The sequence below is a fragment of the Mustela erminea genome, chromosome 4 (genome assembly GCF_009829155.1).
Source record: "Mustela erminea isolate mMusErm1 chromosome 4, mMusErm1.Pri, whole genome shotgun sequence".
Classification (NCBI taxonomy): Eukaryota; Metazoa; Chordata; class Mammalia; order Carnivora; family Mustelidae; genus Mustela; species Mustela erminea.
Genome location: NC_045617.1, coordinates 32,202,730 through 32,217,916, shown reverse-complemented (window position 1 = coordinate 32,217,916; position 15,187 = coordinate 32,202,730). Strand labels below are relative to the sequence as shown.

Here is a 15,187-nt window from a genome sequence, read left to right as displayed (position 1 = left end):
CATTAAAAACAAAACTTGTGAGCAGGGGAAAGAAAGTCTTCAAGCCGCCTCAAATCTCTGGGAATTAACATTCTAAAAGAGTCAACTATATAAAGCATAGGTAGGCAGCTAAAGAAAAGAATAAGTAATAAGCCCTTTATCCCATAAAATTGTAGCTCTGTGTCAAAACACCCAATAAAGCCTTGAATATAAAAAAGCACCCAAGAATATTTTCTTGGATTTCCTCTTAACAATTAGAGGAGTCAGGGATAAAAACCTCTACATAACTGAGGTGGAGATCAAGGTGATTAATTTGGGCAACTATCCAAAAAAAATAGTAGTGGTAAAATAAACCGAAGGCTTTTTGAGAATCAGAGTGATATGATTAAGCCTCAAAGCACAAACAGGCAGGGGGGCAAAGAAATATTGGAGACTTTAGGGAACTGTATTATAAAATAAAAATGGAATTATAAAAGATGTGATTCTAATGAGTAATGATATGCATGAGCAGTACTTGAAGTTGCAAATCACAAATCTGGAGATAAAACAGGATTTTAATAACTGATTAAAACTTTTAGGTTCTTGTTATTCCAATTCGACCTATTTTCCTACTATTCTGAATAATATAAATTCCTAAAAAGTTCTTTGAAATGCATTTAAACAGTTCCAACTTGTGAGGAAAGGTTTTGCCACAACAAAAATAAACTGTATCAAACTTTTCCCAAACACTTGCTCAAAAGCAGCTCATCATCACTGGGCTCTAGTTTCAAAATGTACTTTTTTTCTTCAAAGTATTATAAATAAGTCTTCTTCACAGTAATGAGCATAAACAGACCATACTTATTCAGAGATTACTCATTAATAATCAAGCCATGAATATTTATTGTTTATTCAGGGAATGCTGCCTACAAGCCAGCATGACTATCAATTCAGAAGTCAAGTCAAGGGGGCCAACAGCAATCAGTAGGCAAAACTCCAATATCTCCCACCCATAAAAAGAATTCTCTCTTCCTGGTATTTAAACTTTTTATTTTCTTAATGGGAACAAGGACTATGCTTAAAGGAATGCTATCAAGATTTATAGTTTTACTGGCTAAAATATTAGCATAAAATATGGAAAACTTAAACTTATGTATGCACCTTTGTGATTATTCAAACAGCCCCATAGCAACTAACATGGCTGAATTGAAAATGGGCGAGAAATTGCTGGTGAGAAAGTAGACTGGAGTTTTAATCTCGCAAAAGAAGATCTTTATCCATTTTGAGTCTAAAATTTAAAAAGTAGCATTACTAACTTTCTTCTCACAACTTATGCCTCTGCTCATGCACCAGAATGAGCAAAACAAAGGGAGTTTTAAAACAGTGATTTAATATTACTGTTCCATTTTACTCGTGATATCATGGTCATATGCAATGTTTTGCCAAAGAAGCTGGACTTCAGCTGTTCACTACCAACGCTTTCTTTAAAGTCTACACTCATGGGGGTGCCTGGGTGGCTCAGTCGGTTGAGCATCTGCCTTCAGCTCGGTTTACGATCTCAGGGTCCCAGGACGCTGGGACAAGTGCCATGTGGGTGCCTCCACTAATTAGGGAGTCTGCTGCTCCTTCTCACTCTCCCTCTGTGCTCTCGCACTCTCTTCTCTCACTATCTCTCTCTCAAATAGATAAAACTCTTAAAAAAAAAGTCTGCACTCATTAGTTATCATCTTGTTATTTCATTAATAGAAATATAGGAAGGATGTTTACATGTTTATAACTTTATCTTTCCTTTACACTGACGTAGGAACTATGCTAAACATCTCTTTACACAGTCAACACTCACTATAATTTCTTATACACGAAGGGTGAAAACAAACAATAAATTTCTAGTAGTGGGAAACGTTGAAAAAAGAGCTCTGAGAGGAACTAAAATAGCTGAAAGGTCCTTATAATGTAAAATAATGCTATGACACCAGTTAGTCATCTATGAGTCAGTCGGTCTTGATTTTGAGCCACAGCTGGCTAAACACCCACGGTCATGGTTAGCTTCAGTCCTCCTTGGTCCCATTAGCAGGAAGGAAAACTTTCCAAATGAAGTGTGGGGTGGGGTGGGGAGCAAGGGCAAGTAAAAAGGATTCAGCTTTGTTGACTGTTTCCTTTGCTGTGCAGATGCTTTTGATCTTGATGAAGTCCCTAAAGTTCATTTTCGCTTTTGTTTCCTTTGCCTTTGGAGACATATCTTGAAAGAAGTTGCTGTGGCTCATATCGAAGAGGTTACTGCCTATGTTCTCCTCTAGGATTCTGATGGATTCCTGTCTCACGTTGAGGTCTTTTATCCATTTTGAGCTTATCTTTGCGTATGGTGTAAGAGAATGGTGAGTTTCATTCTTCTACATATAGCTGTCCAATTTTCCCAGGACCATTTATTGAAGAGACTGTCTTTTTCCAACATATATTATTTCCTGCTTTGTCAAAGATTATTTGACCATAGAGTTGAGGGTCCATATCTGGCTCTCTACTCTGTTCCACTGGTCTGTTTTTATGCCAGTACCATGCTGTCTTGGTGATCACAGCTTTGTAGTAAAGCTTGAAATCAGGTAACGTGATGCCCCCAGTTTTATCTTTGTTTTTCAACATTTCCTTAGCAATTCAGGGTCTCTTCTGATTCCATATAAATTTTAGGATTATTTGCTCCAGATCTCTGAAGAATACCGGTGGAATTTTGATCGGAATGGCATTAAAAGTATAGATTGCTCTAGGCAGTATAGACATTTTAACAATGTTTATTCTTCCGATCCAAGAGCATGGAATGGTCTTCCATCTCTTTGTGTCTTCTTCAATTTATTTCATGAGTATTCTGTAGTTCCTCGAGTACAGATCCTTTACCTCTTTGATTAGGTTTATTCCCAGGTATCTTATGGTTCTTGGTGCTACAGTAAATGGAATCAATTCTCTAATTTCCCTTTCTATATTTTCATTGTTAGTGTATAAGAAAGCCACTGATTTCTGTACATTGACTTTGTATCTTGCCACATTACTCAATTGCTGTATGAGTTCTAGTAGTTTGGGGTGGAGTCTTTTGGGTTTTTCATATAAAGAACCATGTCATCTGCAAAGAGAGAGAGTTTGCCTTCTTCATTGCCAATTTTGATACCTTTTATTTCTCTTTGTTGTCTCTGACTGCTGTTGCTAGGACTTCTAATACTATGTTGAACAAGAGTGGTGAGAGTGGGCATCCTTGTCGTGTTCCTAATCTCAACGGGAAGGCTGCAAGCTTTTTCCCACTGAGGATGATATTTGCTGTGGGTCTTTCATAGATAGATTTTATGAAGTTCAAGAATGCTCCCTCTATCTCTACACTTCGAAGCATTTTAATCAGGAACAGATGCTGGATTTTGTCAAATGCTTTTTCTGCATTAATTGAGAGGACCATGTGGTTCTTCTCTCTTCTCTTAAAGAGGCAACCCACAGAATGGGAGAAGTATTTGCAAATGACAGTACAGACAAAAGGTTGATATCCAGGATCTATAAAGAACTCCTCAAACTCAACACACACAAAACAGACAAACCTATAAAAAAATGGGCAGAAGATATGAACAGACACTCCTCCAATGAAGACATACAAATGGCTATCACACACGTGAAAAAATGCTCATCATCACTAGCCATCAGGGAGATTCAAATTAAAACCACATTGAGATATCACCTTACACCAGTTAGAATGGCCAAAATTAGCAAGACAGGAAACAACATGTGTTGGAGAGGGTGTGGACAAAGGGGAACCCTCTTACGTTGTTGGTGGGAATGCAAGTTGGTGCAGCCACTTTGGAGAACAGTGTGGAGATTCCTTAAGAAATTAAAAATAGAGCTTCCCTATGACCCTGCAATTGCACTACTGGGTATTTACCCCAAAGATACAGATGTAGTGAAAAGAAGGGCCTTCTGTACCCCAATGTTTATAGCAGCAATGGCCACAGTTGCCAAACTGTGGAAAGAGCCAAGATGCCCTTCAACGGACAAATGGATAAGGAAGATGTGGTCCATATACACTATGGAGTATTATGCCTCCATCAGAAAGGATGAATACCCCTTTTGTAGCAACATGGACGGGACTGGAAGAGATTGTGCTGAGTGAAATAAGTCAAGCAGAGAGAGTCAACTATCATATGGTTTCACTTATTTGTGGAGCATAACAAATAACATGGAGGACATGGGGAGATGGAGAGGAGAAGGGAGTTGAGGGAAATTGGAAGGGGAGGTGAACCATGAGAGACTATGGACTCTGTAAAACAATCTGAGGGTTTTGAAGGGGCAGGGGGTGGGAGGTTGGGGAAACCAGGTGGTGGATATTAGAGAGGGCATGGATTGCATGGAGCACTGGGTGTGGTACAAAAACAATGAATACTGTTAGGCTGAAAAGAAATAAAAAATTTTTTTAAAAAAGGATACAGCTGTGTTTCACTGGATAGCTGTCAAATGTCCAGCAATTTTTAAAATGTGGATTCTATAAAAATTCACCAAAATCATTCTGCTAAAAAAGAAATGTCTATTTTTTTTACCATAGATATCTCCTAAGCAAATTTACATAATAGAAAACATTTTGTATACATAGCATGTTATAAAAAAAATATTTATACTCTGACCCACAATACCATAATGTTTTATCTAAGAACTCCCTTTCCTGGCTCTATTTTTGGCGGGAAAGAAAGTAACTCAGGGAATCCAGGGTTTCAACATGTGCTATAAGCCATTACTGCTTGTGTTTATTTTTTACTTTGTTGCATAAACTATCAATATTAGCACTTTGAACACACGGTTACTACCCCAAACATTATTATTTCATCTGAATCTTATGGCATCAAATATTTATTTCTGGAACTGCATCTTTATTTTTATAGTCTAGTCAAGGGAAAACAAGGCTCAATATACAAATTTCTAATTCATAAACCACTGTTCAAGAACGTATCCACTGAGAGTGTGTGAAGGGAGAGCTATTGTTTATTTTTAACTTCTAAAAACAGGATAGATTATTCATTAATCAAAAATAACAGGTAATTTCCCCAAAGTTTCAACTCCTCCATTATTTAACTTAATGAAATGATGGGATTATACTGTAATGTACAATGAGAATAACCTCATCAAGGTTAAGAGAAAAACACCTGTTTGTATCATAGGCAGAATTAATATGGCATTACTAAATGAATATGCACTTGTGCAAGCTTTCAAATGTTTTAACAGGTGACATTTAATAGTAAGAAAACGAAATGCTTAAATAGAAAGGAGCAGAAACACCTGGGCAGGTCTGCAAGTGTGGCCGCCTACTTAGCATGCAATTGCATTTTCAACATAATTAGTTTAAATGAGCTTCTAAATTTGGGTGATGCATTGCACATGTAATTAAGATTTAATTAAAAATGTTCTATAATAAATTGTTTTCCATTTCTGACAAATCACATTAGAGAGGTGGATTTTGATTTGGAAATAGTTTTTAAAATGTGTTAATCATCGGCGCTGAAAATATGAGAAAGAAAAAAAGGAGCTCTGCTGAAAGTTACTTGGGATTTACAAAATAGGAGGTAAAGGGCAGCGTTTTCCTTCATAGTATTGTGAAGTTTAGCTGAAGAGGACGGTGAAATTCACTTGCTTTGGTAAGTAGAAGCATGCCGAACGTGATGATACACAAGATGGATTTCTTTCTTATTTCTGTAAAGGATATGGTAGATACTTTCAAACTTTTCTTACGGAAACGACCCCATTGTTAAGTACTGCTTAGTGGTAGAATGAGCGCAGCACGGCTTGGCACTAACCTGCTAAATCCCGCCACAGAGATGAAGCCCCTGTTGCCAGTCCAGGATAAATTAAGCCACTGGACGAGGGTGCAGCGAGGTTGCAGAAATTCCAGCGAGCTGTCATTGAGCTTTGCCCAGTACGGCTGCAGGTTGAGGTGGGTGTACTGTAGAGGGTCGCAGCAATGCTGGTTCAGCAGTTTGCAAGTCTGGGCTAATCTACACAGGTCTGGCAGCGTCAGATGATTCAGAATCAGCTGAATGAGCTACATCAAACAGATTAAAAACCAGTATCACTGAAGTACAGCGTATGCTCTAACAAAGAACAGCAACATCACGTGTTTCCTAACAATATTTTCACCTACGACATCGACACCACAGCATTACCCAAAGTCAGAAGAAACCATACTTACATAAGACAAGATAGATTACATTCCAAAATTGTTTCAAGTATACTTGGCTCATGTCTACCACTTTTTTTTTTTTTTTTTTACAGTACAAACATCTATTTTGGCAATCTGTTGACTAATAGTTTTTCATAGACTCAACATTTCCTGAGCCATCTGCTACACCTCAAACGTGGTGAGAGATGAGAGTTGCCATTTTCGGAGTTTTGCAGAGTCCAGTGAGAACTGGAAAGTACAATGACATGTTTTAATGGCTTTGAAAGACAGGAGCAGAGGCGGCTCGGGAAGATACAGGCCTAACCCCAAAGGGAGAGGCTACTTGAGAGGCAAACTAGGTGAAAGACTAGTTAATGTCTAAGGGCTGCGTTACAAAGAGCTTCAGAGAGGAGCTTGAATGTACTCGGGAAGCAATAAGGAGTCTGGAAGGGATTTACACTGCAGAATGACCTGGTCAGATCTGTGTTTGGAAAGCTCACACTGCAGGGGTTACTCTTGGAGGCAGGGAGGCAGGAAGGGAAACCAGCCAAGGAGCTGCTAGAGAGTTCCCTGAGGAAAGAGAAAACAGGGGCCTGCTGGCAGGGATGATGTAGCAAACAGATACAAAAAGTCTTAAACAGGAGGAATCCAAAAGATTTTTATCTCTAATTAAAATAATTTCCTTGAACTAGTCCAAGATTTGTTGTTTTGTTTTGTTTTTATGGTGAGCAGTTTGGGGCTTCTAAACTAATTTTTCTAAACTACTGCTGAATAGCCTCTTCTGGACCAAGAAACAAAGAAAAAAGAAGATCAAATATTTGCTAAATGCTAAAAATCTTTAGATGAGAGGGAATATTGAGTTTCTTGCTTAATGCAATGTATTTGTCTAGCTACACTTTTTGTTTTGCAAATATGCCCTTTAACCTAAATGATGTTCTTTAATTTATTTGACTATGTAAGCCCAATTTCATTTCAGGGCAGAATTTCACTGTTTTAGGCCAAAAAATTACAAAACTGTGATAACGTGATATTTAAAATAAGCTTAAAGGGTACATAAAATATGAGCATTGCTGACTAGTACATAGATTGTGTTCAGTAGGGCTTGGGGTATTTTCGCTCTTTAAGACTGAACTGGACTTTAAAAAATATTAAAGGTTAGTGATATTTTAAAAAAGGAACTAAAAGGAAATTAAAAATTAGTCTAAATTTCAACACCCCAACAATATGCTAACTTCTAACATCTAAAATACTTACACAAAGAACAAAAGAAAACTGGAGTAAAACATTAGAAAACCCAAACACTGAAGAAAGGTAGAAAATGAGAAGTCTATCATCAAATCTAACGAACCTTCTCCCCACTGGTAAGTCCTTACGCTTTTCTGATCTCTTCCAATGAATATGCACAAAATCCCGTTTTGGATTTGCACTGAAAGAATGATACTATATACATTGTTCTATACTTGGCTTTTCTCACTTAATGATGTATCTTATAGGTACCTCTTTATCTGCACATAGAAATCCACCCTATTTCTTTCTATAGATATGGCATACTGTTAACTAATTTCTCACTGACATAATTCCCATTTTAATACTGCAGTAACGTTGTGTATGTGCATGTACGCATATCTTGGCAAACTTTGCAAATATACCTTAGGGTGAATTTCATGCTTTTAAATTTTGACATAAGCACAAAATTGCCCTTCAGAGTGTTTGCACTGATTCACTACGAACTGTGTAAAAAAGTGCACATGCAGGGGCACCTGGGTGGCTCAGTCGGTTGGGTGACCCACTCTTGGTTTTGGCTTAGGTCATGATCTCATGGGTTGTGGGATGGCACCCCGCATCAGGGTCTGTGCTCAGAGAGGAGTCTGCTTGGGATTCTTTCCTTCCACCCTTCCCCTCACATGCGCTCTCTTTCTCTCAAATAAATAATTTTTTTAAAAAGTACTTATTCACTTATGTCCTAGACAGCCCTGGAATCAATAAATTTCATCATTCTGAAAGCAGAAAAAAAGGAAACAAAGCAAAAACAGTTTGGCACTGTTGTTTGTTTATTCTTCTTTTTTTAACTACAGAAATGTAACCCTTTGCCAAGGGAGTTGCCAGTGTTTCTTTTCTGTTGGTCTGTTTCTGTCTATTCTGTTCCATTTATTTATCTGTTATTTCTCTCACATCAATAGACCTCTGAATCAAATGAGTTTTGTTCTAATTTTTTTAGAGTTTATGCACTGAGATGCCCTGGATTGTCTGGTTGCAAAGCAGACTCTTTCTTCATTGTTGACCCACAAATATCATTCCCATAGGTTCAGAATATGTCTTATAATCCGATAGGACTAGTGCCCTTTCCATCACTCTTCTTTTCCAGAATTTTTCTGAGTATTTTCATGGTTTTTTTCAGGTAAGTTTTTCAATTAAAAAACAAAAATTCTTTATTTTAATTGGGACGTCACTGAATATACAGATTAAGGAAAACTGACACCTTTACTTGATTGTGTCTTCTTAGGCAAGGGCATGGTACAATTTATCATTTAATGATCTTTCATGTCCCTAGAGTTCCTAAAAGCTACTGAATTTTGTCTACTAAGTTTGTGACCTGCCAACTTACTTACTGTTCCTAGTAGTTTTAGCCTAGTCTCCTAAGAATTCTAGTACGTAATCATATCACCTGCAAGTGATGACTTTATCATGATGATGATGATGATGCCTCCATTCCAAAAATTATGTCTTTCCCTTCTCATATTTCCAGCATTGGCTCATGCTTTAGAATAATGGGAAGTAATACTGTTGTCTTGTTCCTGGCTTTAATTTAAATGTGAGCCACAAATGTGAGGTACATATGTAACTTTGAAAGTAAACACATTTTTTAAAAAGTCAAAGAGTGGGGCGCCTGGGTGGATCAGTGGGTTAAAGCCTCTGCCTTCAGCTCAGGTCATGATCCCAGAGTCCTGGGATCGAGCCCCGCATCGGGCTCTCTGCTCCTCAGGAAGCCTGCTTCCCCCTCTCTCTCTGCCTGCCTCTCTGTCTACTTGTGATCTCTGTCTGTCAAATAAATAAATAAAATCTTTAAAAAAAAAAAAGTCAAAGAGTGCAGTTAATAATACTGTATTGTATACTTGAAAGTTGCTGAAAGTAAATCTTAAGGATTTCCAACACAAACAGTAAAAAAAAAGTTAGCAATACAAGGTGATGTACGTGTCACCCATCTTGATCTTGGTAATCCTTCTACAATGTATATGTGAAATCATGTTGTACACTTTAAATATAGACAATCTTATTTTTAATTATTCCCTCACGAAGTTAAAAATAAAAGCAAAAGAACACTGACATTAATTTTAATAGTTTATTTAATAATATTTTTAAATGATCATTTCAAATGTAATCAATATAAAATCACTGAAATGTTTTATTTTTTTTTTGTATGAAGTATTTGCAATCCTGTATTTTATACTTTCAGCACATCTCAATTCAGACTAGCCATATTTCAAGTGCTCAATAGTACACGTGGCTAGTGGCTACCACAGTGGAAAACCCATTTCTAGTGTCTGATAAGTAAATATGATGTTAGCTTTGGTTAGTAATATCTGGTCATAGACAATTACAAGAAGTTTAACAAGGTATACAATTGTTTAACAGAAATGGATAACAAATTTGGATATCCATCCAGCAGTCATTTGTCAACTAAATTTATGTATCTATAAAGATGAGAGAGGAATTTTCTCCTTTTGACCTAGAACTATGGTATTATAATTCTCTTATAGCAAAAACAATTCTCTAATACCAGAACACCCTTGAATTCCAGGAACACATCCTGAATGATTTTGTTGTACCATCTTTTAAAATAATTCTATTTACTTTATTGTATTTGTTTGCAGAAGTAAAACTGGTCTGTAGTCTTTTTATGTGCTACAATGTTACACCGGTTTCATAAAAATGTTGAAAAATTTCCTTTTTCTTTATGCCATGGAAGAGTTTAAATACTATAGGATTTACCTGTTTCTTAAATGTCTGAAAGAACCTATGAAAGCCATCTGGTCTTGGCAATAGTAGGACCTTAAATATTTGTAGAATGAATTAAAAATCTGTTGTTTTAACTACAATATTAAAAGTTATATCAGGACATTTTTAAGCAGTTCGTACAAGAAGGCATTAAAAATTAAATATATCCCTGTATCAGAGGATCAATAATTCACTTTTTCTAGATGATTTGTAATTTAAATAACACCCAGCAATTTCTGACATCATTCCAAACGAAGGACACCAATGTTAAAAGATGTGCATCTTGTGTGAAAACATCCTCTGATACTTAATATTACATTTTAAGCAAATATCAAAACAGAAAAAGCATAATGAAAAGTCACTGAGATCATGATATTACCATGTGAAAAAGCACTTTTGGATTTTGATTAAATAAGAGAGAACTCATTTCAGGCCTACACGACAATACCCATTAATCATTCCATACCTGGTATCTATCACAGTGTGTTTTTATATGGGGATAGCCTAGCATGAAGTACTATTTGATACTACAGTGCATGTAGGATGTGAGAGTGGGGAGGACTCTCCAGAGTTGGTCTAGTTGCCCTCAAAACCCGCTCTACTCATAAAACAATTATTTTCAACTATGGAAACACTGTCAGTTGACATATTTAAAAATAGGGGTTTTTTTCCACTTTAAATAATTTGGATTATCTTAAAATAATTTGGGTAATTTTTTTTTTTAAGTTTCTCTTTTTAGTCTGTGACAGATCATTCAGTGTTTGGTGCTCTCTCTGCGTGGTGCTTGGCTTTCGTCAGGGCTGCGTAATGTCCACAGACTACAGATTCCTTCTCCTGGTTTCCGCCCCATGCCTCTGTGGTACTGATCAAACCCCTGATCTGTACTGGAAGCCTTCCATCTCTGCTGCCCCCTTCCCTTCAGCGCAGAAGCATGCTGAAATCTCTCCCAACTTGCATCACAGACAGATACCTTCCTACTCTGCTGCTTCCTCCACCATTCACTTGTCCTTTCTCCTTTTAGAAGGTAAGTTAGAACAGATAATTCCTTTAATTCATACTCTCCCTCATTCTGATATGCCTTTTTTGAGAGCCACCCAAAGGGGCGAAGTGTTAGGCAAGATGACCAAGTATTCCCTATTGGTGGACAGTCTTCTCCATGTCACAGATCATGAACAGAGTGTATTAACAAAATACTTTTCTGCTTATACTCAAAGTAAACAGTTTTTGTCTCTGCTTCTCTTACCCTCCTTCATGCCCTAATCAAATATGACAAGGTTTTCCCATTCTTCACCTTAGGTTCACAGCTCCACTGAATCAGCTTCCACTGATTATCCTACAGGATTATCAAAGAACTCCCAGCAACCAAAACCTGTGGGCACTTGTAATTTAGCTCTCCGCAGCAATGTGGCTATGTCATTTTTATGTCTTCTATGCCTCTTTCACTTCCCATTGCTTCACTGTTAAGACACTGTCATCTTCACCTCAAGGGCCTTTTCTGACAGGTCTTCCTCTATGGGACTCCTAAATGTTAGTATTCCCAGAATTCTGCTCTTGGCCTTTGATTCATACTCTAAGACTTTCACCAATTAATTTTATCTATCACGGTGCCCCTCACCTCTTCCAAGTAGACTCACTCACATATAAAGTCAGACCTTCCTCCTGCGTTTCAAACTGAAATACTAACTGCCTACTGTCCTCAACCAGTTGAGGTGCTCTGAGGACTCACAGGCACGTCAAAGTCAATGTGCTCTTCCTACCTTCACCCACTGTTTTACTATTAATGGTATGTCCGTCCACCTAGTCATTTTGAGCAGAAACCTGAAAGTCTGATGTTCTGCTTCCTCTAGAGATGAACATTTACTAGTTACTTTCAATTTCTACCATCTGAGCTCTGGAATATTTCTCCTATTCATCTCCTTTCCAAATCTTCCAATATCCAGGCTTCATCATTTCTTGCCTCAATGACAGCAGTAGTTTCCTAACGGCTGTCCCCTGCCTCCCACCCTGACCTCCTCTCGGTCTACTCTTCATTTGCCAGCGGGGTAATCTAAGACAGAAATCTCATTTTCTTATTCTCATTTTTAAAATAAACTAAATAAAACCTTCAGTGTTTCCCTACTGACTACAGAAAAGGTTCACGGTCTTCTTTATACCATGACACACAGGAAAGACGGAATTTACATGAAGGCCAAAAACTTGGGCAATTATTCTAATTGTGGGCCAACACAGGTGCAAAAATGCCTGCATATTATGGGTAATTCCTGGAACGTTAGCTATTCCTCACCTTTCTCTCCCTCTCAAAAAAGCATTACAAAGAATACAAGAGAATACAAGAAAGTGAGTGTGAAACTATTATGGGTATATAATCTTGGATCTCCTCTAATTTCTTACCAAAAATTATTTATATAAGGTCTCAAGTATCTAGGAGTTCCCCCAATTAATCTTGCTGTGTACTGAAGAAACACAGCACCCTGAGGAACACGGGCTGAAGGGATGAAACGCAAATCTCTCAGTAAAACCTGCAAGACCTCTCCGACGCAGACTGTGCACCACCAGGGCTAGGATGTCCTGCTCCCATCTACACGAGTGGTGTGCCGCGGAGTTAGGCACCGAGGCAGTTCTGAGCCTCCATCCAGTTTCATCTCCTACGGCCTCTGCTGTCAAATCCTCTTCCAGTCACCCTGGAAGGCGGGAGTTCCCAAACAGGTCACACATGTTCACTTCCTCTCACCTCTGTACATTCTCTTCCCTCTGCCTGAAGTTCCCCTCAGTTATTCGTTGGAATGCTCTCTGTCAGCCATTTCTCAAGTCTGGATAAAATTCAAAAACTGTTCAAAACATAATTGCTCAATTTAAATCTCTACCTTGTAGTTTTAGGAAGTGGGTAAGAATCAAAGAAGTGATTTCGTTTCCTCCTGATGAACTGCTCCCACTGTTGTGAGGGCAGATGCTCCCTGAAGCCCCGAGGGACAACCCTGTCGGGATCCCACGCTCCTCTTTCGCCAACTCAACTCTCCCTTCATCTTTCCTCAGTCCTCTCACCCAGGGGCCAGCGGGTCTCATCCAATCTGTGAAGCTTTCTTTCTATAACACAAGACTTGACCCAGACAGCCTGGGTGGGATCCTGGCGCATGGCTTACTGACTAAATTACCCTGGATCCTTAACTTCATCTTTTCGTGGCAGCTTTAGCTACTCCACAGGATGTATGGCAGCATTTTAACTGTAAATGTTGTACGGACATTGTGGTGACCCTTAGGCCTTCAAGAGGCCATCTCACTGTTCCATGCAAGTTAAGCTACTTGTGTTATTACAAAGAAACCTGAAATACCTACCAGTTTGGAAGAGGATAGTCTAAATTGGCTAAAATTTGTGTTTATAAATCTTTCCTAAAAAGACTTGGTTATATTGTTTTTAATCACACACAGCAGTTGTCAGCGAGGGACAAAAAATGCCTGGTGGTCCGCTTCTGGCATCTGATGCCTGGGAGCCAGGGATGCTAAACATACTGCATAAATGCCCCTGGAGAGACACAGTGAAAACAAGGCTTTCGGCAGAGGCACCTTCCACCTACCTAGACCAAAAATTATAACTAGTCGTAGATTATAAATGAGAGTTAGTAGAGAAGCATAAAGGACACTTGGGGAACCTATGGGCTTATCAACTAGATAAGCAACCCTTTCACAGTCTTACTAACACTCTTAATGCAAGACAGAAGTGGTAAGATTACGTAACATAATTTTGTCTAGTTTTTTCAAAATCAAAACATAGCTGACCCTTGAACAATAGCAAAAGTTAAGGCTGTCATCCCCCCGCCCACAGCTGAAAATCCATATATAACTTCTGACTCCCCAAAAAGTCAACTATTAAGAGCCTACTGTTGACTTAATTAAGCCTTACAGTAACACAAATAGTCAAGTAACACATTTTGTATATTATATGTATTATGACTATATTCTTTCAATGACATAATCTAGAGAAGAGAAAATGTTAAGAAAATCCTAAGGAAGATGCATTTACAGTACTACACTGTAAAAAAAAAAATCTATGTATAAGTGGACCCACACAGTTTAAAAACCATGTTGTTCAAAGGTTAATTATATATAATACATGAGATTACATACACTTTACCAACACTTGCATTTCTCTGATAGTAAAATAAACATTAATATCTAAACATTTAAAAATTATAGTCTTATGTCAATACTGCTACTAATTATCTTTGGCTTACCTCATAAGGCAGTTTATCAAAATATCCATTATTTGGCCCCTCCCCGAGGGCAGTACTACTAAACTTTTTGTTAAGACTATCCATTCCACAAACATCCTTTTCTTCATAGTCATCATCTTCTAAATCATTCATGTCAATAAGTGAAGTCTTGAGAGAAAGCACTGGCTTGTCCTTCGTACCGTGTAACACGACGGCATCTAATTCAGTGTAATAATCCAGAAGAGAACTATTTACTTCCAGCCGTATGAGGTTTGTGGGAAAATTTATCTGCCTGATACAAGGTTTAAACTGGCGAGCCTGGGAAGCATTCACCTTCGTCGGTTTCTCGGACCAAAGAATCTCCCATCTGCCAAAGAAAGAAACTTACCTATAATACGCTTTGGAATGAAATTTACTGTTACTTTAGGATTATGGCCCCATTCCCAATATGTTCATGTGATACACAAAGGTATGAAATAAGGTGAACAGAATCAAACACAAGTATTGTTTCCAGTACATAAAAGAAATATATACTAAATGCCATATACTTTGAAATATCTATACTGCTTAAATTATTTTTATAATTCCCTAGAAAGTTCTTTCTGGCAAATTTCACATTGGTCAGTTAGAAACTGGCATCGCTAGAACTACATAAGGAACACCATTTGGTTTTACAGAAAAAGGAAACCCTAAGTCACAATAAGGCGCACAGGATGAACAAAGCTCTTACGTGTCCCTGTCCTAAACCAACTGTGGAAATGACACCGAGTGTCTTGTCATACCGGGGTCTCCTCGTCCAGCTTTTTCATTTCTTTACTGGTGTCATATAAACTCAAAACTTCCGTTATCTCTGGTT

The 15,187-nt window shown here is 37.9% G+C and overlaps 1 protein-coding gene across 1 annotated transcript in view; it reads right to left on the bottom strand.

Moving 5' to 3' along the window:
- FBXL4 (F-box and leucine rich repeat protein 4) overlaps positions 1-15,187 on the bottom strand; it is a 79,370-nt gene that overhangs the window by 38,233 nt on the left and 25,950 nt on the right. Inside the window, exons 4-5 of the mRNA XM_032338994.1 lie at positions 14,353-14,698; positions 5,766-6,010 (exon numbers count right to left, since the gene is read on the bottom strand). Of these exons, the coding sequence (XP_032194885.1) occupies positions 5,766-6,010; positions 14,353-14,698 (591 nt within the window). The remainder of the gene's footprint in view (positions 1-5,765; positions 6,011-14,352; positions 14,699-15,187) is intronic.